This window comes from Anomaloglossus baeobatrachus, chromosome 1 (genome assembly GCF_048569485.1).
Source record: "Anomaloglossus baeobatrachus isolate aAnoBae1 chromosome 1, aAnoBae1.hap1, whole genome shotgun sequence".
NCBI lineage: Eukaryota > Metazoa > Chordata > Amphibia > Anura > Aromobatidae > Anomaloglossus > Anomaloglossus baeobatrachus.
In genome coordinates this window covers 938,119,207-938,142,424 of record NC_134353.1, presented here as the reverse complement: position 1 = coordinate 938,142,424, position 23,218 = coordinate 938,119,207, and the positions used below count along the sequence as shown (strand labels likewise).

The window sequence follows — 23,218 nt, the reverse complement described above, 5'->3', positions numbered from 1 at the left end:
AAAAAATTACGTGGGCTTCGCCCAATTTTTGAGTCCAGCCAGGTACAACTAGGCAGCTGGGGTTTGGAATCCACAGTGCAGGGTGCCCATGCTTTCTGGGCACCCCCGCTGCGAATTGCAGTCCACAGCCACCCCAGAAAATGGCGCTTTCATAGAAGCGCCATCTTCTGGCGCTGTATCCAACTCTTGCAGCTGCCCTGGTGACGGGTGACTTGCTGGATAATAATGGGGTTAGGGCTAGCTGTATATTATCAGCTGGCCCTAAGCCCGAAATTCATGGTGTCACGCCAATATTAAGCCCGCTACACACGCTTCAATATATCTCACAATCTGTCGTTGGGGTCAAGTTGTAAGTGACGCACATCCGGCATCGTTTGTGAGGTATCTGCGTGTGACATCTACTTGCGATCAGGATTGAACGCAAAACCGTTGATTGCAAACACATCGTATCATTCTCTAGAATTGAGCGTTTTGTTGCACGAACCTAGTCAATTGTAACGTGTGACATCCCTCATACGATTTTGGTGTCTGATGCTATGTGCGCAGGTGTGCGCTCTGCACCGCAGCTTAAAAAAGGTCCGCTTCAGAGCGCAGCTGAAAAGCTGCGTTCTGAAGCGCTTCACAATGTCTGTCAGTCACTAATCTCTGTCAGTCGGTCACTATCTCTGTCCCTCACTCTCTGTCCATGTCAGTCTATCCCCCTCTCTCATATACTCACCGATCCCCGATCCCCGGCGCTGCACGGCATTCACACTGCTCCGGCGGCTTTTACTGTTTTGAAAAAGCCGGCCGCCCATTAAACAATTTCGTATTCCCTGCTTTCCCCGCCCACCGGCGCCTATGATTTGTTACAGTGAGACACGCCCCCACTCTGAGTGACAGGTGTCACACTGCACCCAATCACAGCAGCCGGTGGGCGGGTCTATACTGTGTAGTGAAATAAATAATTAAATAATTAAAAAAAACGGCGTGCGGTCCCCCCCAATTTTAAAACCAGCCAGATAAAGCCATACGGCTGAAGGCTGGTATTCTCAGGATGGGGAGCTCCACGTTATGGGGAGCCCCCCAGCCTAACAATATCAGCCAACAGCCGCCCAGAATTGCCGCATACATTATATGCGACAGTTCTGGGACTGTACCCGGCTCTTCCCGATTTGCCCTGGTGCGTTGGCAAATCGGGGTAATAAGGAGTTATTGGCAGCCCATAGCTGCCAATAAGTCCTAGATTAATCATGTCAGGCGTCTATGAGACACCCTCCATGATTAATCTGTAAATTACAGTAAATAAACACACACACCCGAAAAAATCCTTTATTAGAATAAAAACACAAACATATACCCTGGTTCACCACTTTAATCAGCCCCAAAAAGCCCTCCTTGTCCGGCGTAATCCAGGATGCTCCTGCGTCGCTTCCAGCGCTGCTGCATGGAGGTCACCGGAGCTGCAGCAGACACAGCCGCTCCGGTCACCTCCACGCAGGTAATGAAGACAGCCGCGCGATCAGCTGCTGTCACTGAGGTTACCCGCTGTCACTGGATCCAGCGGTGGCCGCGGGTAACCTCAGTGACAGCAGCTGATCGCGCGGCTGTCTTCATTACCTGCGTGGAGGTGACCGGAGCGGCTGTGTCTGCTGCAGCTCCGGTGACCTCCATGCAGCAGCGCTGGAAGCGACGCAGGAGCATCCTGGATTACGCCGGACAAGGAGGGCTTTTTGGGGCTGATTAAAGTGGTGAACCAGGGTATATGTTTGTGTTTTTATTTCTAATAAAGGATTTTTTCGGGTGTGTGTGTTTATTTACTGTAATTTACAGATTAATCATGGAGGGTGTCTCATAGACGCCTGACATGATTAATCTAGGACTTATTGGCAGCTATGGGCTGCCAATAACTCCTTATTACCCCGATTTGCCAACGCACCAGGGCAAATCGGGAAGAGCCGGGTACAGTCCCAGAACTGTCGCATATAATGTATGCGGCAATTCTGGGCGGCTGTTGGCTGATATTGTTAGGCTGGGGGGCTCCCCATAACGTGGAGCTCCCCATCCTGAGAATACCAGCCTTCAGCCGTATGGCTTTATCTGGCTGGTTTTAAAATTGGGGGGAACCGCACGCCGTTTTTTTTAATTATTTAATTATTTATTTCACTACACAGTATAGACCCGCCCACCGGCTGCTGTGATTGGGTGCAGTGTGACACCTGTCACTCAGAGTGGGGGCGTGTCTCACTGTAACCAATCATAGGCGCCGGTGGGCGGGGAAAGCAGGGAATACGAAATTGTTTAATGGGCGGCCGGCTTTTTCAAAACAGTAAAAGCCGCCGGAGCAGTGTGAATGCCGTGCAGCGCCGGGGATTGGTGAGTATGAGAGAGGGCTGCTAACTTCAGTCACTTAGGAGATTAGCGGTCACCGGTGAGCCCTTCACAGGTGACCGCTAATCAGGACGCGACACAGACAGAGCCGCAGCATGACAATGAAGTCGGGTGAAGTTCACCCGAGTTCATTCTGACAGTGCGGCTCTGTCTGTGTCTGCTGTCATCTGCCATTCAGCTCTGCTACATGGCTGTCTGTGTCTGCTGTTAGCGGCCATGTAGCAGAGCTGAATGGCAGATGACATAGTAAAAACGCATCCCTACACATTACACACGCTTGGCAAGTCAATAAATAAAAAAAAAAAAAAAAGGTGCCCAATGCATACGTCACAGATCACATGATCTAAAGGATCGCACATAACATTGATCAATTTAACATAGACTACTAACGCTCGTGTGACAGCAAATGAACGACCAACGTGAAATCTCATAGATCCCGTATGCAACCTGGGCGTGTCACATCGCAAATGCGATTGTACAACTAATTGCAACGTGTAAGGTGGGCTTTAGACATGGCCACTATGAATTTCTAGTAAAGATAAAAAAAAACACAACACACAGAAAAATATTTTTATTAGAAATAAAACACAACACAATTAGTGACTCCATCTTTATTGAAATAAAGAACCCCCCTCCGCAGTAATCCTGGGTCAAAGGTCCCGCGCCGTCCAATCCGGATCCAATATCATCTGATCGGTTTGCTGGAAGGCAGAGCGATCAGATGATGTGTCAGGTTCCAGGATGTGAATCACACGACACAGCAGCTGATTGTATAAAAGCCGTTTATACAATCAGATGATGCATCAGTGCAAAAAAAAAAAATACTCACTTATTTGCTGATTACCGGCAGCTCCTGGAGCGGAGTCTAATCCCGTCCGATCGCTGCAGGAGCTGCCGGTAATCAGCTGATGAAGTCTCCTGACGGCATCCGCTGACAGGTTAAGCCGGGCGCTGGCGTCACCGCGAGACTTGCGATCAGCTGATACGTCAGGTGACTGCATCAGGTGATCAGCGCCAGGTCCTGCAGCTATCGGAGGTGCCCGGCCGTCGGCACACAGCCGGAGCGGCGGTACCGGAAGAGGAGCTGGGAGCGGGCATGGCACCGGGAGTCTGCAGACAGGTGAGTATGACATTTTTTTTTCTACTGTTCACTTTTGTTTTCGCTGCTGCCTCCAACTCCCGCCCAGACATGACGCCGCACGGGAGCGGACATGCACAGGACTGGAGGTGGAAGCGGTGGTGACGGTACCGGGAGGATTCACGCTTCTGTGTTTACTGGCAGAAGGACTCCTCTTCCTGTACATGTCACTTTACTACCCACCCCTTGCATTTATAGCTGTGTCATAGAAACGCACTAAAACGCAGCTATATTTGCAATTTGTGTTTTTCATTGCGTTTTTGAAAATCTCATTGAACTCAATGGGTGCAAAACGCAGTGAAAAACGCAAAAATAATTGACATGCTGCGTTTTTGTGGTCACCACAAAAACGCAGCTAAAAAAAACGCTGTGTGCAGACAGCAAAAATGAAAACTCATAGACTTTGCTGGGGAAGCAAAGTCATGCAGTTCTGAGCAAAAACGCACCCAAAAAACGCGCAAAAACGCTGCGAAAAACGCACTGTGTGAACTTACCCTTATGCTGCTAGGTTCTCTGTCTGTTGCTGTACACATATCTTTTAATTGTGTGTTTATTTTAGATTTATAATAAATAAAGATTATTATTAATTATTTGGGACTTGTTTGCTTTTTTGAAAAAATATTATTCAGAATTTTTTCATAACGTTGCTATAATAATACACATACAGTACAGACCAAAAGTTTGGGCACACATTCTCATTCAAAGAGTTTTCTTTATTTTCATAACTCTGAAAATTGTAGATTCACATTGAAGGCATCAAAACTATGAATTATCACATGTGGAATGAAATACTTAACAAAAAAGTGTGAAACAACTGAAAATATGTCTTAGGCCCGTTTCACACGTCAGTGAAAAACAGTGACGTTTTTCACTGGCGTGTAAAACACGCACATGTCCCTGCGTGTGCCGTGATTCACGGCACACGTGGGTTGTCTAAGTGCAATCCGGGCTCCGTTCTCCGTGGCCCGTGATTGCACTTAGAAATCAACTCACCTGTGCCCGCTCCCGCTCTCCGTGGTGCTGAATCCTCCCGCGATGCAGCATCCGGCCGGCGGTGACCCCCGCAGCAGCTGCTTCTGGGTCGGCTGTGTCGTGCATCATTAAGATGCGCGACAGTAATCAGCCGGCTTAGAAGCAGCAGGGAGAACGGGCTGCAGAGAGCGCGGCTGAAGCCGGGTGAGTTAAAATGTTTATTATTTTAAATGCACGTTTTTTTCTGGCACGTGTTTCACGGACCACACCACTGCGTGGTCCGTGGAACATCAGTGATGCCAGAAAAAAATGGACATGTCTCCGTCCAGCAATCACGCACACGCGGGTACGCTGCACGGAGACACGTGCAGTGAAAAATCACTGACGTGTGAGCAGACCCATTCATTATAATGGGTCTGCGTATGTCCGTGATTCTGGTACGTTTAAAAAAAAGCACAAACGTCCCAGAATCACTGACGTGTGAAAGGGGCCTTATATTGTAGGTTCTTCAAAGTAGCCTCCTTTTGCTTTGATTACTGCTTTGCACACTCTTGGCATTCTCTTGATGAGCTTCAAGAGGTAGTCACCGGAAATGGTCTTCACTTCACAGGTGTGCCCTGTCAGGTTTAATAAGTGGGATTTCTTGCCTTATATATGGGGTTGGGACCATCAGTTGTGTTGTGCAGAAGTCTGGTGGATACACAGCTGATAGTCTTACTGAATAAACTGTTAGAATTTGTATTATGGCAAGAAAAAAGCAGCTAAGTAAAGAAAAACGAGTGGCCATACTGGATCTCCTCCATAACAAGGACAGGAAATTGTCGGTAGAGATTGAATGTGATCTACACCCGACCATGACACAGGGAATCTTCTGGTTATCATCTAGAATCAACTTGGAGACCCTGGGAGTTTCCCCGATCCTCTTTTCTCTGGCTACCGCATGGAGGAAGGCCAATAGGCGATATAGGCTGACAGGGGAACCGGGCCCTATGACGCCACTGGTGGGCAACCCTGCATTCCAGTGCTGGCTACATGAACTCCATCCCAGCTTAATCTCAACGCCGACGGGAGTGATCCCACGTGTTAAAGATGTAATTACTCAACAGGGTTGCAGACCACTGATGTCCTTACTAGATGACCGGCCTAGAGAGCCAAGTCATTGGTTTCAATACTTACAACTACGTAGCTTTGTAGACTCACTGGCTCCGGGATCTGAGATACATAGAGATTTGACTTCATTTGAAAGATTATGTTTCCTTCGAGAAACACCTTCCCACACAGTCTCGATAATCTGCAACATAGCAGTGTCTGGGGAGACGGGGGTGGACCTGCCCGAGTATGTAGGGCAATGGCAGTCAGAACTGAGAAAGACTTTTTCCAAAGAACAGTGGCATAAGTCATTTAACCTAACACACAAATCCACCATCTCATGTAGAATGCAGGAACTCAATTATAAAATCCTCGCACGGTGGTACAGGACAGCCGCCAGGCTCCATAGAATGTTTCCAGAGGTTTTAGACACTTGCTGGAGGTGTCAATCCTCTGTGGGCACAATGCTGCATGTTTGGTGGTCTTGTCCAGGGATCCAGGGATTATGGGAAGACGTCTTTGCTCTCTATAATCATTTACATCAGGTGGGAGTGACACCCTCGCCGGAAGTGGCACTCCTTTCAATGTACGGGGGGGGCAATCTCTAAGGCAAAGAGAGGTCTGCTCTCATACTTCATGATCTCAATGAGACAGATCATACCGAAACATTGGAGGTCCACCTATACATTGAGAAGAGCAGACTGGGTGGGGGCTATGGATACCCTGAGACGTTTGGAAGAGATAAAAGCATTTGACGAAGGGAGAGACTCACTATGGTTTTCCACCTGGTATCCGTGGCTTCAATTCAGAGAAACACAACAATTCCAATCCTGGTTATTCACGGGCACGCTGACACATTGATGTATGACGGGGCGAAGTGGCCCCCCTGACGGGAGGGTGGTGTGGTGCGACGTCACAGAACCCTACAGAATCTTCCGTTTCTTCTCTCTTTCTCTTGTTTTCCTTCTCCTCTCTCTTCTCTTTCTTCATCTTCTCCTTTCATCCCTTTCTTTCCCCTCTTTTCCTCTTCTTACTTATCTAATTAGTGTACATAGGTTCACTTGTTGAAATATATGGCAGGAATATTCAGAATGATATTGCCATCTATATATTAAATAGAACAAGGATAAACGACTGATATATACGTGGGATAAGATGTCATTGAGGATGTTATGAAGAATTTTTCTTGTAAGACCTACGATAAAGCTCACTGTAATATATGGTGTATAAGATTTAAATGCCCAGATAAAATTGCAACTTTTTCATATTCTGTAAAACCGGGCACTACAAAATTATCTATATTCATGCTTTGTTATATAATTTTTCTTGAAAATAATAAAGAAATATTAAACGAAAAACGAGTGGCCATCATTACTTTTTTACTTCAGTCAGTCCGAAAAATTAGGAAAACTTTGAAAGTGTCCCAAAGATCTCAAATTTGGACTCATCAGACCAAAGCACAGATTTCCACTGGTCTAATGTGTATTCCTTGTGTTCTTTAGCCCAAACAAGTCTCTTCTGCTTGTTGCCTGTCCTTAGCAGTGGTTTCCTAGCACCTATTTTACCATGAAGGCCTGCTGCACAAAGTCTCCTCTTAACAGATGTTCTAGAGATGTGTCTGCTGCTAGAATTCTGTGTGGTATTGACCTGGTCTCTAATCTGAGCTGCTGTTAACCTGAGATTTCTGAGGCTGATGACTTGAATAAACCTATCCTCCGCAGCAGAAGTAACTCTTGGACTTCTTTCCTGAGGCGATCTTCATGTGAGCCAGTTTCTTTATAGCATTTGATGTTTTTTGCCACTGCACTTGGGGACACTTTCAAAGTTTTCCCAATTTTTCGGACTGACTGACCTTCATTTCTTAAAGTAATGATGGCCACTCGTTGTTCTTTACTTAGCTGCTTCTTTCTTGCCATAATACAAATTGTAACAGTCTATTCAGTAGGACTATCAGCTGTGTATCCACCAGACTTCTGCACAACACAACTGATGGTCCCAACCCCATTTATAAGGCAAGACATCCCACTTATTAAACCTGACAGGGCACACCTGTGAAGTGAAGACCATTTCCAGTGACTGCCTCTTGAAGCTCATCAAGAAAATGCCAAGAGTGTGCAAAGCAGTAATCAAAGCAAAAGGCGGCTACTTTGAAGAACCTAGAATATAAGACATATTTTCAGTTGTTTCACACTTTTTTAAGTATTTCATTCCACATGTTTTAATTCATAGTTTTGATGCCTTCAATGTGAATCTACAATTTTCAGAGTCATGAAAATAAAGAAAACTCTTTGAATGAGAAGCTGTGTCCAAACATTTGGTCTGTACTGTATATCATACACTGCACATTCCCCCTGTATATTGCACACATACACTGTACAGATCTCTGTATATACATGACATTTGTGCTGTGTAACACGTTCCTGTGATGTCTGCAGGTTTCCATATTCTCCAGGCGATGCACGGCTGTGAGCTGAGAGATGACGGCGGCATCACAGGGTATCAGCAGCATGGATATGATGGGAGAGAGTTCCTGGCCCTGGACACACAGACATGGACATTTCTCCCCACCATGGCCGAGGCTCAGATCTCTGCACGGAGATGGAACAGCCCAGATCAACAAGTGGGGGAGAGATACAAGAATTATCTGGAGAATGTCTGTATTAAGTGGCTAAAAAAACATGTGGAGAACGGGAGAGAAGATCTTGAGAGGAGAGGTGAGCGCCATCATCACAGCTCCACGGTCTGTGCTCCGTCCTGTCACATTTACATGTGTGTGATGCTTGTATGATATATTTAATGTGTGCGGAGCTCTGGCCATCACACGGCCATGTACACAGCACTCCCTCTCTTTACACAGTGCGGGTTATCAGCTTTAGTAGTCTTTAGCAGTGGCGTAATTAGAGTCTGATGGTTCCCAGTGCAAAATTCGGGCATTGTCCCCCATTATTAAATATTGGTCAGATGTATGGGTTCCCCATCCTGGGCTCCATCCGGTACATCCCCCGTTCTGCCGTTATTCTCTAGAGAATAAAAACATTGTTCTCACCTTCATCCTCTACCTGACAAGCAGTGTCCTCTTCTGTTGATTGTACAGAGGCCAGCAGCTGACACGACCACCGTGCAATGCCAATGTCTGGCATGTTAGCTACTGGCCCCTGATTGGCTGGAGGCGTATATTGCCGTGCAGCTACCCAACGGGTCTCTGCACCACAATACACGTCAGCTGAGTGTGCGTCCTGAAGCCAATCAGCAGCTTGGGGCATGTCCTCTTGCCATCCCGGCTTCATACTGAAGGACGCGGTCAGCATTATATCATTACTAGCTACTGAACCCTTTCTATGCCTAGTTGTCGATGATTTAGCATCTGGGCGGGACTTTGTGGGTTGGATCGTTTTTATTTATTCCTCCCTGGCTGCTTTCCTCCCCTTTTTTTATACATTTTTTGCCACTACTGCCACCATTATCCCAACGGCCAGTACATGCACAGTACTATGTTTCCGTTGTAGTTGAATTCTTCACTAAAATGGGGCCGGTGTCAGTGCATTCGCAAACTGCAATCTCTGATGCCATTTTATTGAATACGCTGTGTCTGTGAACATCATGGAAAAAAAACTGTTGACTGGTCATATTCACAGGAAAAAGTGTCTTAAAATAAATGGCACCGGAGTTGATAGTATACGCATGCGCTTTATTGAAGAACTCAACTACAATGTGAACATAGCACTAAACACAAGCCGACCTGGCTTCGGCTAGAAGGACGCATTCAGCATTATATAGCGAATGAAAAGAAAAAAATATTGGTAGATAACAGAGCAGTAGCATGCGGTTGTTGGCGCAGGTGACGTAAGTGAATTGGCCAGGTGTGTGTATTGGCAGATCACAGAGAGCAGCAGCGCACACCCTTGTGGTCGGCGCAGTGACATCAGTGACCTCAGCCGGCGTCCACATTGTGTCCTGCTCTGAGACACCACTGCCGGCCTTTTTATACACACAGCACTGTGCAACCTCCCTGGAGACCTGGCGCTCCCTGGTGCAGAAGACAAACCCCTGCATCCCGCAACCTACCACAGGATGCCGGCCAGCAGCATGTGTACAAGCGCAGCTATCTTTAGGTCACGTGGTGTCTGCATACTGCTGACAGGGCATACCACCGCATGGACGTTACAGGGTGGAGGAATTGTTTTGACGCCACATAACTCCTAAAACCCTCCCTCACCATGACATGTGTGGTGTGGGCGGGCGGTTCCTCACCTCTCCCCTTTCTCACAATGAGGCTGGTGTGGGCGGGCAGAGGTGACATCCAGTGTGTGCACAGTGCTATGTTGACGTGAAGATAGCACTGCACACGCCCTGGCACAGCTTCGGACAGAAAGACCAATTCAGCGCTATATAGTGAATAGATTATTGGTTATGTTTGATAAGGGTCTAGTTCTCCATAGCAACCAATCAGAGCTCAACTTTCACGTTACCTTGGCAGTTTCAATGCTGAAAGCTGCACTCAGGTTGCTATAGGCAACCAGAACAAGCTTACTGGCAGGCTATTCTCATAAATGAGGCCCCAGTTACTTCTGCAGTTGCTATAGGCAACCAGAACGATCTTACTGGGAGGCAATATTCTGAGGGGACTGATACTGTATATATAATGAAGAACGGAAGTGGACCTAGCGTCACCTGTCACAGGTGCTCAGGAGGAAAAAATGCTACAAGAAAAAGGAAGTAACTCCGGCACACTGTTATATTTCCCAATTATAAGTCAAAAAAGTAGATGAAAAACGTCTGAATCTTTTCTTGTTCTTTTTATTGAAAGAAAAATTAGGGAATGTGATACAATTGCAGAAAGTCCGCCTATAACGTTTCGGCCTTAGGGCTACTTTGCATGCTGCGACATCGCAAGCCGATGCTGCGATGCCGAGCGCCATAGTCCCCGCCCCCGTCGCACATGCGATATGTTGTGATTGCTGGCGTAGCGAATGTTATCACTACGCCAGCTTCACATGCACTCACCTGCCCTACGTCACAAGGCAGGCGGCCAATAGCAGCGGAGGATGTAAACATCCCGCCCACCTTCTTCCTTCTCATTGCAGCCGGGACACAAGTAGGAGAGGTTCCTCGCTCCTGCGGCTTCATACACAGCGATGTGTGCTGCCTGCTGGAACGAGGAACAACATCGGACCGTCACTGCACCGGCATTTATGGAAATGTCGGACCCTACACCGATGATACGATAACGACGCTTTTGCACTCGTTAATCGTATCAAAAAGGATTTACACACTACGACATCGCCTGCAACGCCGGGTGTGCGTCACTTTCGATTTGACCCCACCGACATCGTGCGATGTCGTAGTGTGCAAAGTACCCCTTAGTCTCGGCCTTCATCTGGTCGGACAGACTGACTAAACATGTTAACGAAAATAGACATAAGAACATAAGAAAAATTGATCAGTATAAACATGGATGTTCATTTTGCATACATCAACAATTATTAATACCGATTATATATGACAAAAGATTTATAAGGGAGGAGAACACAGTAGTTAGTTGATGGGTCAATAGACAGAGCTTTGTGGAGCACAAGGGTATAGTGAAGTGGAGTGAGACGTAGGAGGGAGAGTACCGTGGTGGATGTTAATAAGAGGGTGGTATGGGTGAACAGGGGTTATAGGGCTCACCTAGATATGTAGGAGTCCCAAGATAGGTGAAAAAACGGTGCTGGTGTGGGCAGTCACTCGTCTAGATACGTAAAGTATCTTTAATAGATATGTTTGTAAGAAAAAAAGGAATAAGTTATCCGGACAAAAGCATACGGAAGAGAATTGCTAATAGGAGAATGCGCAACATACCTAATGATAGAAATGGAATATTCCAATCTTGGATCGATAATGAAATCCCGTCTGTGTTTGTGGTTCTGTATGTAGGGATTCTCTGCTTATGTGCACGTTGTGCACGGCTCAATTAGAGCTAGGGTGCCAATCTAGTGAAAATTATTCATAGTTAATAACATAGTATATGTTTTTTTAATTATTATTTGGTATGTCTCTAAGAAGTAAATACATTACAGTATAATATAATACCTGTATGCAGATGGCAAGATGACAAAGTATCATCTGGCCAGGATGCTGGACAGCTAGTCGAAAGGTGAATTAAGTTGGTGCGGATAGCACATATATGAGCACTCCTCCAAGGGAAAAATAGAGAATAAACTGTATAATGTGTATCAATCACCGCAAATATAATGTGAAATAGACAGGGATAAAGGATAACATCTAACCTTAATATATATGTGTCGCGGGCGGAGGAGGGGACGCTGCGTTCTCCCACTGCTCGGGTCCGGCCGCCGCTGCTGCAGCGGCCGCTGCTGCTCGGTGGCTCGAGCGATGGGCCTCAGCCGAGGTGTGGGGGATGGGCGCAGGGGTCCTCTTCCGCCGGGCCTCCTGCACGGAGCGGCCTGTCGGCTCCGGCTCGGGGGTAGTCTCCGCAGATTCCTCCGGTTCAGGCTTCGGCACCTTCCACGGTAGCTGTTCTGGTCGATCACGGGCTCCGGCTGCAGGCCGATCCGCCTGGGCGGACGTGCGGGGTACCGCTACCGGTTGCGGTGGTAGCGGGCCAAGTGGCGGGGGTGCGGCGACCAATACGGGTAGCGGGGGAGGTAGCTGGGCGAGCGGGTGTGGACCGGGTCCCTCGGCCGCGATGACCGACCCATTAGGGGTACAGGGGCGTGGGTCACTCACCCTCCCTTCCGAAACTCCCTCTTCCTCGCGTCTTCGCACGGTCGCCACAACCTCCGCCATGTCGGCCTCCCACTCCTCCAGGAGGAGCTGCATTTTGACCTGCAGCCGTTGTTGGAGCTGAGCGGTCCGGATCTCCACCCACGCCGTGATTCCAGGCGCGGGGGCTACAGTGCTGCGGGACGGCATAAACATGGCTCTGGCGGCCTCTTCCAGGAACCAGCAACAAGATGGCCGCAGGGTCCTGGCGTCCCTGCTTTTATAGCCGCGAGCTACATGCGGCCAGACGCCATCAGTCCCCCTTAGTCTCTTTCCGGCTCCTCCTCTCAGGGGCGGGGTTTTGGCCTTCGCGTCTCCACTGCTCGAGGAGACGCTCGAGCGGGGATTTTTCGCGCCCAAGATGGGGGCTTCTCAAATTTTCCGGCCGGACACCTCCGGTGGTTACAAGGCGCACCTCTACTAGACGGCAGAGCGGTAAGATCCTGTTCGTGACGCCAAGTTGTCGCGGGCAGAGGAGGGGACGCTGCGCTCTCCCACTGCTCGGGTCCGGCTGCTGCTGCTCGGTGGTGGAGCGAGCAGTGGGCCGGATCCCGGGGACTCGAGCGGCGTTCCTCGTCCGTGAGTGAAAAGGGGGGGGGAATTGATTGTGGGGATTTGATATTGTCCGTAACACCACCCACGGTTGTGGTGAGATTGGTGACACCACCGCTGCTCTGGACGGGGATCCTGGGAGCGATGACAGGGAGCAGCCTGGATGTTAGTTCTTCCCTCCGTGGGTAGGGGGTTGGTTGTCCCGGGGCCTGGTGATGGGATAGGGATGGATGGCAGGCGGGTTATGGGGCCTGGCGAGGTGCAGGGTCGCGGGGGCAGCGCTGTGCCGCACGGCACGGTGGTACTCACTCAGCCAATGATGTACACAAAGTCTCAGGTAAAACAAACGGCTGGATGGACGGGTCCCACAGGCGGCTGCCTGGAAGTGGACGTTCGTCGCCCACAGCGAGGTCGTCCGGAAGGTAAGTATGTGTGACGGGGTTTAAACGAGTTTGTGCGCCACGGGCAGCGATTTGCCCGTGACGCAAAAACGACGGGGGCAGGTACGATCGATCGTGAAATTGCACGATCGGTCGTACCGTGTAAAGCAGGCATTACAGTTCCCTGATCTGAACATCATTGAAAATCTGTGGCTAGACCTCAAAAGAGCAGTGCATGCAAGACGAGTCAGGAATCTCACGCAACTGGAAGACTTTTCCAAGGAAGAATGGATGAAAATCCCTCAAACAAGCAATGAAAAACTCTTGGCTGCTACAAAAAGTATTTACAAGCTGTGAAGCTGTGATACTTAACAAGGTGTGGGGTGGGGGGGTTCAACTAGCTACAAACCATGCAGGGTGCCCAAACTTTTGTATCGGCCCATTTTCCTTTTTTGCTAATTTTAAAATGTAAAAGATAAATATTTTTTTTCTTTCTTAAAATACAAAGGAAATATGTCATCTTTAACTTTCTGCCTTTTGGAGATCATTTCATCTTCAGCTTGCTTAACTGTTCATAGTAAGTTATTTTGATCATGGGTGTCCAAACGTTTGAATGCCACTGTATTTGTATGTTTGCATAAGTCCATATATAGAGGTATACAATAAATGTCCTCTACTATATAGTCCTTTATCATTGCAATTTTTGAAAAATAAAGGCGTTTGCACCCTTGTTTCTAGATGAGATAAGATTTGGTACTCTGCCTCTTACTACATTGTGCACTAAACTTTAATAGATAAGCAAGTGACTTGTCTACAGCATCTTTTATCTGCAGCTATGTTCCACACTGAACGAGCCTTGAGAGTCAGGCTATGTGCGCACGTTGCGTAATTATATGCAGTTACACTGCGCTTTGTAGCGCAGCGTAACTGCATGCGTCCTGCGTCCCCAGCATAATCTATAGAGATTGTGCAGGGGTCGTGCGCACGTGGCGTATTAGAGCGCAGCGCTTCGGCTGCTGCCCGAAGCGCGCGTTCTGAGAAGTGACATGTCACTTCTTCCGTGCGCTTTGCCTGCAGCCCCTGCCCTGTCTACGGCAGGAGCTGCAGGCAGAGCGCATGGAATCGGCTTTTTTTTTTCCACTACGGACATTTTCTGCAGCGATTTGAAGCGCACGTGTGCTGTTCAGATCGCTGCAGAAATTTCTGCAGGGCCAGTACGCAACGTGCGCACATAGCCTTAAGGGGGCTTTACATGCTGCGACATCGCTAATGCGGAGTCGTTGGGGTCACGGAATTTGTGAGGCACATCCGGCCGCATTAGCGATGCTGTTGCGTGTGACACCGATAAGCGATTTTGCATCGTTGCAAAAACGTGCAAAATCGCTCATCGGTGACATGGGGGTCCATTCTTAAAAATCGTTACTGCAGCAGTAACGAAGTTGTTCCTCGTTCCTGCGGCAGCACACATCGCTGCGTGTGACGCCGCAGGAACGAGGAAGCTCCCCTTACCTGCCTCCCGGTCGCTATGAGGAAGGAAGGAGGTGGGCGGGATGTTACGTCCCGCTCATCTCCGCCCCTCCGCTGCTATTGGGTGGCGGTTCAGTGACGCTTCAGTGACGTCGCTGTGACGCCGCACGGACCGCCCCCTTAGAAAGGCGGCGGTTCACCGGTCACAGCGACGTCGCCGGATGGTAAGTATGTGTGACGGCTCTGGGCGATGTTGTGCGGCACGGGCAGCGATTTGCCCGTGTCGCGCAACAGATGGGGGCGGGTACCCACACTAGCGATATCGGGACCGATATCGCAGTGTGTAAAGTAGCCTTTAGTCTCACTCTGACTATGACTCTCCATTTTATGTTTAAAGGAAATCTAAAATCCAAAATGGAGCACCCCACTGGGCCTGGGGAAAATACTCGTCACCGGGCCGGTAAAGGGTCAGGGGATGTAACGGGTGGCCCTTCCCGGTTTTATGACCTCGAGGTGTCCCTAAAAAGTGATGGATGGATGGAAGGGACGGGATGATGGTGGGGAGATGATGAGGATGATTGTCTCGTGACGCCACCTGTGATATGCGGCCAGGGATTAGCCGCCACTGTGGGTGCTGTCCTCAGGGGCTGATGGTATCGCAGCCGGCATGGTTTTGCTCCCCACAGGTAGAGCGGGCCCCAGGGAGGATGATGATGGGAGTTGTAGTGGCCGTTGGTGCCAAAGCACGGGGCGATGGCGCCGGCAAGGACAGGCTGACACAGTCTCTGTGGTTCAAGGTTTCTTTACTTACAGTCTGGTTGCCACCCCTGGAGTACCGGTCTCTGCCGTGATGGGCCCCAGTCGATCTCGAGCAATTCGAGGTCCCCACTGTGTGTCCTTTCTGTTTGGAGTCCTTCCAATCCCGATGTGTGGAATATGGAACAGGCTGCGGGTGTTTCCTGCAGTCTCCGCAGACCCTGGAATCCTGTGTAGCTGTAGAGAACCCAGGCTGAGCTACCTGCTCTAACCCGCGGGTCCTATGGCACTCCCAGAAGTGTGAGGTAAAAGAAGAATGGACCCAAGTCCCGACGGTGCTCCTCCCCCCAAGCTGTGCCCGGGGGAATTTGACTAAGTGTGAAGATGCTCCTTCCCTTTGCCCCAAGTGGGGCCCACCCCCCAGGTGGTTGTCCTATTGACCAGGAAAATCCCATGCCTCGTGATGGCCACCCCCATGTCTACCCTAGTCCAGTCACCAGTGGGAAAGCACCTAACTGTGTGTGGTTTGTGAATGTGAGAAACACCAGCGATTAACCTCTTCCTTACCCGGGATGAGTACTGCACCTTACGTGAGATGCAGTACCCTGTGGTGACTGAAGCCTCAGGGACGCCACATACCCCACAGCAAATTGCAGCACTCCGGGGCAGAATTAGAGCACCGCAATTTTTGTTATATCCCTTTATGGGAGGCATCATCAATTACCCGGGATAAGTACTGCACCTTAAGTGAGATGCAGTACCCTGTGGCAACTGAAGCCTCATGGGTGCCACAAAAACACCAAGTCATATGTGTCACCTCTTTAGTAATTGCTGTTATGAGTGTCTCCCATCCTTGAAAGACTTGTGACAGCTCTGGGATTTGATTTTAAATGTGATTGCTTTCTCTTGGTGCAGCAAGTTAATGTCATTTTCCTTGCTGGTAGTTGCTAGCTAGTCCAATCTCAGGAGCAGCTGGTTTGTGACCACTCCCATCTTCTTTAAATAGTCACATGATCCATCACATGATGCTGGTTATATATTGCATTCTGAGCTAGCCACCATGGAGGAAGGAAGTCTCTAGGAGCTGATGATGATCTGCTGCTAGAGTCCTGTTGCTGGAGTTCTGTTGTTAGCAACCCTGGTAGCTGGCTGCGATAGAGGATGTTTATGGATATCCTTTTTGTCTATGTTCCCAGGTCTAGGTGACGTCTAGTGCACTCACTGGCCTTTTCACTAGCTAGGGTGAGTGGAGGGACAGTGAGGAACTAGGCATGTGATGATGGTGGTGGTGGGGGGAAAGGACCCGCAATGGAGGCCTCTGTGTTGATGCTGTAGGACACGTCATCAATATGGAGCAGGAAAGGAGGACGGCGATCACAAGAAGATAGGAGGCGCTAGACCGAAACCAGCAAAGCCCATCAGATCAGACTACCATGCAGATAAGTATAATAAAGGATGTTTTTTTTATATACAGATCGGCCATGGCACTTATATATTGCATTATAGAATGCTGGTGGTGGCCGCAGCTTATAGGTGACAAATCCTGTGATAGGTTACCTTTTAAATTGTATAACTATCAATTTCTGTGGCAGTATATTACAGCGGTTATGGACCTGTCTTGGCTCTAGGGCCGTCCTCTGTTCCTTTCCCCTATGGCCAGTGCCCTTTGCAGTGCTTCATTTTTACGTTTCACGAGTTGGCCGGCAAACTCCAGTGACGTCGCCACACAAGGCCTTTTACGGCCAGCTTAAGATACTCATCTGTCTCGTCATTAGACAAGCTTGTGTTCAGGTACCTTGTGCTTTGGCGTCTGTAACCAGGCCTGCTGATTAACCTTTCATCTGCTGTAAGAATACTGTGAAGCCCCACAGGTGTGGTGTCGGTGTCGGTGCGTTACCTTCAGGGACTCCACGTTGCTGGATCTCCGTCACTGGTAGGAAATCTTCTGTTTTTGATCGTGACGCCACTCTCAGTATTGCGGCCAGTAGGGACCGCCACTGCAGGTTGAGGGTCGCCTGGGGCTGATGGTGTGTGCAGTTAGTTGGAATAGCCTCCTGAGAGTGAGGCAAGCCCCAGGGCCCTGTGTAGGTTTGTAGTACCACAAGTCGCAGAATGACCACACAGGCAGGATGTCTTTCAGGGTTTTTACTCACTTCAGGTGGCAGGGTGAGTAACCCGGGCGTAGCTGAGATGAACCAGGTAGGAACCAGGTATCCTTCAGGCTGACTTTATGAGGGTGACTACTGACTCGCCTTCCTTAGCCCTTGGTGGTTTGGGGTGACCCCGACTTTTAGTCCCTATGGGGGTCACCCAGGGAAGATGCTGAAGCCTCTCTCCCCTTCGTTCGCCGTGTGCTTGTTCCCCGGACCAGGCCACTCCAGCCTCTTGCCTCCTATGACCTATGGGCCCTAACTTGCGGTTACGTGGCTGCGGCTTTTGTAGTGTTGTGGTGTGGGCTTTAAGAGCCCCACACCGGCAGGTTTAGCAGGGAAAGGTGAATCTATCCTCGCTTCGGGATCTGCCGCCCGGTTGGGCCTGGTGCTCTCTAGCAGTCTCCTTACTTCCCACTCCGTGCACTCTCTAGCTGAAGCTGGCTTTCAGGCAGCACTCCTAGTTGACCGTTCTCCCCCGTCTGTAGCCACTGCGCGGGCGCTGTTAGACAGCAACAGCCCCACAGGTCTGCTCCTCACTGAGCCCTATGGAGTTCTGCTCTAACTGACTCACTGCCCCTCCTCTCCTGTTCTTGCCTACGCCACCTAGCAACCAGACTCTCTTACCACACCCCTTGAGAGGAGATGGAGGCTCTACCCCCTCCACTATTCCAGTGAAGGTGAAGGCTTGCCCCCTCCTGGGATCCCCAGGGGTCCTCTCATGGGTACATGTGTGAGACCTGGTCACTATGCGCCTGTGTTCCACACCCCTGTCAGCCATCTGGATTACCTGTATTGTACTGTCCCCAGCATGGATGCAGTACTCAGTGGTGCCTGACCAGGTCAGGGGCGCCACATTCCCCCTTAGTTATCACCAGCACGTCCTCGGGCTGCAAGACAACATTTTAAAATGCATAAAACATTAAAACATGGTAAAACATTTTAAGATCACCAGTTATCGTACATCACCACCCTCCACCCACAAGTCCGTTAACCCACCCAAAACCCTCTCAGGAGGCAGGTCACCGGTCCTGTTGGTAACCAGGTCTGGGCCATCCGTTTCCCCAGACCTTTCCTCCAATCTTCCTCTCCCGTTGGCCGCGGCTTCAGCCACTTCTGGCAGGATGTAGAGGCGGCTTTCATGGGCTGGTGGTTTCAGGGTATACCTGGCCTGGTGGATCCGCGCCTTCAGCCTCTTCTGGCAGGATGCAGAGGCGGCCTCCACAGTTGGTGCTGACCAGGTACCCTCTTTGTGGTGGTGAGCCAAGGCCCCATAAACAGGCGTGCTCTCTGGTCGCAGGTGAGCCAAGGCCCTTTTCTACGGACGGGCCCCCCTGGTTGCAGACGAGCCAAGCCCCTAAACAGGCTGGCCCTGGTGGTGGTGCCACTGGTGTAACTATTTACACTGCGAGAGTTTGTGGCTATAGCAAGTTCATAGCCTTAAAGTTTATTTCTCACAATAGTTTTTGTGGGCACATTACTTGAACTTGAGAACGTTGCAAAACAAAACTGGTCAAAACAGTAACTTCTCTTCTTACTTTTCTTTTACTCTTTACTCCTCATTTTCACCAGGGCGTGGGCACGTAGGGCACTGGCACCTGTGACTTTCTTGCTCTCCGTCGTCGTCCGTGGTTGTTTCATCTGTAGGTTCTTTATCTTTCCGTTCTTGGTCTTCATCTGTTTCCTTTTCTGCATCTGTTTCTGTATCTCTGTCTTTTCTTTCTTGTCTTGGACATGGTGCTACGTCTAAGGCATAGTAGCCCCTTTCTCCTTGATGTAAGGTGAACTGTACTAAGTCCCCAATTTTCAAATTTCTGCCTGAATGTCCTCTGGGCAGGTGGGCTTGAACATCTCTCTGATTTACGAATATGCCCTCTTTTATTCCTTTCACGACAATGAAGCCGTATCCGCTTTTTAGGTTGAAGTCTTCTACTATTCCTCTGTAAAGGGGTCCTCTATCCTGGGCTTCAGACCTTCTTAGGCACCTTTTCTCCTCCAGGTCTCTGGCTGTGACCTCCCTCTGCTCTGGAGACTGTGGTGTTGGAGGACGCTTTGATCTGCTGCGCCGTGTCTTGCGGGCTGGGTTCTGCGAGGTGCAGCTTACAAGCTCCCAGGTGGGGCGGTAAGGCAGGTCTTCCTCAGCCGGAGGTGTCAGGTCTTCCTCATCCCAGCGGGAATACGGCAGCATCTCCGGCTCTGGGACTAGCACTGCTGCTGACTCCGGAGGCAACTCCTCAGCTTCTTGCCCTCCTCTCCCCCTTAGTTCTTCGCTGCACTCTGGTCGTGGCAGCGCTGGGGATGAGTGTTCCTCAGCTGGCCCAGGCGGTGGACTCTTCAGCATGGTTGCTGCAGGGGTTGCCTTAGGGGTGTGCGGAGGGAGCATGTATCGGTCCACCATCTCCTGTGGGAACTTGGCCTCCAGGTCAGCCTTCAGCTGCCAGTATGCGGAGTCTTCACCTATCAGGGATTTCCTAGTAGGGACTTCCTTAGGCTGGGGAGCGGTATCTGCTCTGGCCTTGCAGGCCGGGGAAAATAGTGAGGTAGTCTTCTCTTCTTGGCGGGCCGCGCCCTGTATGGCGGCGGCCTGGTCTTGGCGGGCCGCGCCTGGCATGGCGGCGGCCTGGATCAGTGTCGCTGTTGCAGGGGGCTCTGTGCAGGCTGGGCTGGACGTCGCTGCAGCGATCGGAGCTTGGCGGGCCGCACCTGGCGGGGCTGCGGCCTGGTTCAGCATCTCACTTGCGGCGCGGACGAGCGTCGCTGCTGCGGTGGGGTCTTGGCGGACTGGGCTCAGCAGGGTGGCAGCCTGGGTCAGTGTCACGCCTGCGGCACGGATCAGTATCGCAGTGGTAGTCGGACCTTTGCGGGACAGGCGGGGCATGGCTGCGGCAGCCTGGATCTGGCGGGCCGCTTCTAGCGTGGCTGCGGCCTGGTCCAGCGTCGCCGCGCCGGGCGCCTCTTCTGGGACCGCGGGTGTGGCAGCTAGGGTCGGGGCTCTTGTTCTAGCCGGGGCAACACCGGACTCACCCATCGGGGTCTGAATCGTCGTCGCCGCTCGATCCGGCAGGCTCCGCGCGGCTCCCTCCTCGTAGGTCCGCACCGCCGCAGCCATCTCCAGGAGCTCCGTGCGTTCTTCCCTGAGCTGTCGCACAATCCTAGCCTCCAGCTGGTCACAGAAAATAGCAAGCTCCCGGCACCACCAGGCAGCGGAGCCTGGCTCTGGATCTCTGCTCTCAGACGCCATCTTCATTAGCAAGCTGCTGGCTTCTCTTCTGCTCCGCCGTTTCTGGACGCTTCCACTTTCTTCATCAGCGAGGTCAGGACTCTGCAGGGGATCTCTGGGTAGCCACACCTCTTCGTGGGCGGTAACTTCTTCCAGCGCGGGCTGCTGTTGTTTTTCGGCGCGCTTTTCATGGTGGCAATATGGCGGCGCTTCCAATTTTTCAAGCGGACCGCCCAGGCACATGGTCACCTGTCTGAACAGGTCTAGTCCTTATCCTGTTCGTGACGCCAGATGTGAAGCCCCACAGGTGTGGTGTCGGTGTCGGTGCGTTACCTTCAGGGACTCCACGTTGCTGGATCTCCGTCACTGGTAGGAAATCTTCTGTTTTTGATCGTGACGCCACTCTCAGTATTGCGGCCAGTAGGGACCGCCACTGCAGGTTGAGGGTCGCCTGGGGCTGATGGTGTGTGCAGTTAGTTGGAATAGCCTCCTGAGAGTGAGGCAAGCCCCAGGGCCCTGTGTAGGTTTGTAGTACCACAAGTCGCAGAATGACCACACAGGCAGGATGTCTTTCAGGGTTTTTACTCACTTCAGGTGGCAGGGTGAGTAACCCGGGCGTAGCTGAGATGAACCAGGTAGGAACCAGGTATCCTTCAGGCTGACTTTATGAGGGTGACTACTGACTCGCCTTCCTTAGCCCTTGGTGGTTTGGGGTGACCCCGACTTTTAGTCCCTATGGGGGTCACCCAGGGAAGATGCTGAAGCCTCTCTCCCCTTCGTTCGCCGTGTGCTTGTTCCCCGGACCAGGCCACTCCAGCCTCTTGCCTCCTATGACCTATGGGCCCTAACTTGCGGTTACGTGGCTGCGGCTTTTGTAGTGTTGTGGTGTGGGCTTTAAGAGCCCCACACCGGCAGGTTTAGCAGGGAAAGGTGAATCTATCCTCGCTTCGGGATCTGCCGCCCGGTTGGGCCTGGTGCTCTCTAGCAGTCTCCTTACTTCCCACTCCGTGCACTCTCTAGCTGAAGCTGGCTTTCAGGCAGCACTCCTAGTTGACCGTTCTCCCCCGTCTGTAGCCACTGCGCGGGCGCTGTTAGACAGCAACAGCCCCACAGGTCTGCTCCTCACTGAGCCCTATGGAGTTCTGCTCTAACTGGCTCACTGCCCCTCCTCTCCTGTTCTTGCCTACGCCACCTAGCAACCAGACTCTCTTACCACACCCCTTGAGAGGAGATGGAGGCTCTACCCCCTCCACTATTCCAGTGAAGGTGAAGGCTTGCCCCCTCCTGGGATCCCCAGGGGTCCTCTCATGGGTACATGTGTGAGACCTGGTCACTATGCGCCTGTGTTCCACACCCCTGTCAGCCATCTGGATTACCTGTATTGTACTGTCCCCAGCATGGATGCAGTACTCAGTGGTGCCTGACCAGGTCAGGGGCGCCACAATACCAAACCGTTTTCAGGACTTGTTCATATAGAACATTCACTCTGATGCAGGAAGATTTGATTTATGAACAAGTGTACCTCTTCATCTCTGCTTCCAGCAGCTATAAATTAACCTATCATCTGCTGTATACATGTCACATAAACTCTCCTCTGGTCCAGTTCAAAATTCAAATGATGCTGCAATTCCTGGAGTGACTGTACATCTTCCGATATTATGCTTTTTTACACCAGCGGATCTGTGGCTTCTCTCCTGGTATGTCGGCTTTCCATCCACCTTGCCCTGTGGTCCCAGTCCTCACTATTTCATGTGCTATCACATTTGGTATGTGTTTTAACCGTGACCTATGGCTAAGTAAATCCACCTCACCAGATCAGTCCTAACATTGGGGTTACTAATAAGTCCTTATCCCACCTTAGCTGTGATTGAAGACCCCCAAGTTCTCTTTCAATGCACAATGTTGGGACAGAGTACAAAATATTTTATTATCCAGAGACTGCAGTACCAAATCCTTTATTATACAGAAATTATGGTAATTCATGACTCTATTAAGTGTAGTATAGGTTTATTGTATACCTCTATATGCAGACTTATTAAAAAATTACAGGTATACCAGGGAACTAGTCTGATTGCCGGATGTGGAGTCAGGAAGGAATTTTTTTCCCCATTGGAGCTTGTTTGCCACATTGGGTTTTTTTTGCCTTCCTCTGGATCAACATGTTAGGCTACGGGTTGAACTAGATGGACTGAGGCGGGCTTTACACGCTACGATATCGCACGTGCGATGTCGGTGGGGTCAAATCGAAAGTGACGCACATCCGGCGTCGCAGTCGATGTCGTAGTGTGCAAATCCTTTTTAATACGATTAACGAGCGCAAAAGCGTCGTTATCGTATCACCGGTGCAGGGTCCGACATT

General features: G+C 50.4%; 1 protein-coding gene across 2 annotated transcripts in view; it reads left to right on the top strand.

Moving 5' to 3' along the window:
• LOC142256625 (class I histocompatibility antigen, F10 alpha chain-like) overlaps window positions 1-23,218 on the top strand; it is a 148,980-nt gene that overhangs the window by 74,101 nt on the left and 51,661 nt on the right. For both annotated transcript variants that reach the window (XM_075328419.1, XM_075328410.1), the window contains exon 3: window positions 8,005-8,283. In XM_075328419.1, the coding sequence (XP_075184534.1) occupies window positions 8,005-8,283 (279 nt within the window). The remainder of the gene's footprint in view (window positions 1-8,004; window positions 8,284-23,218) is intronic.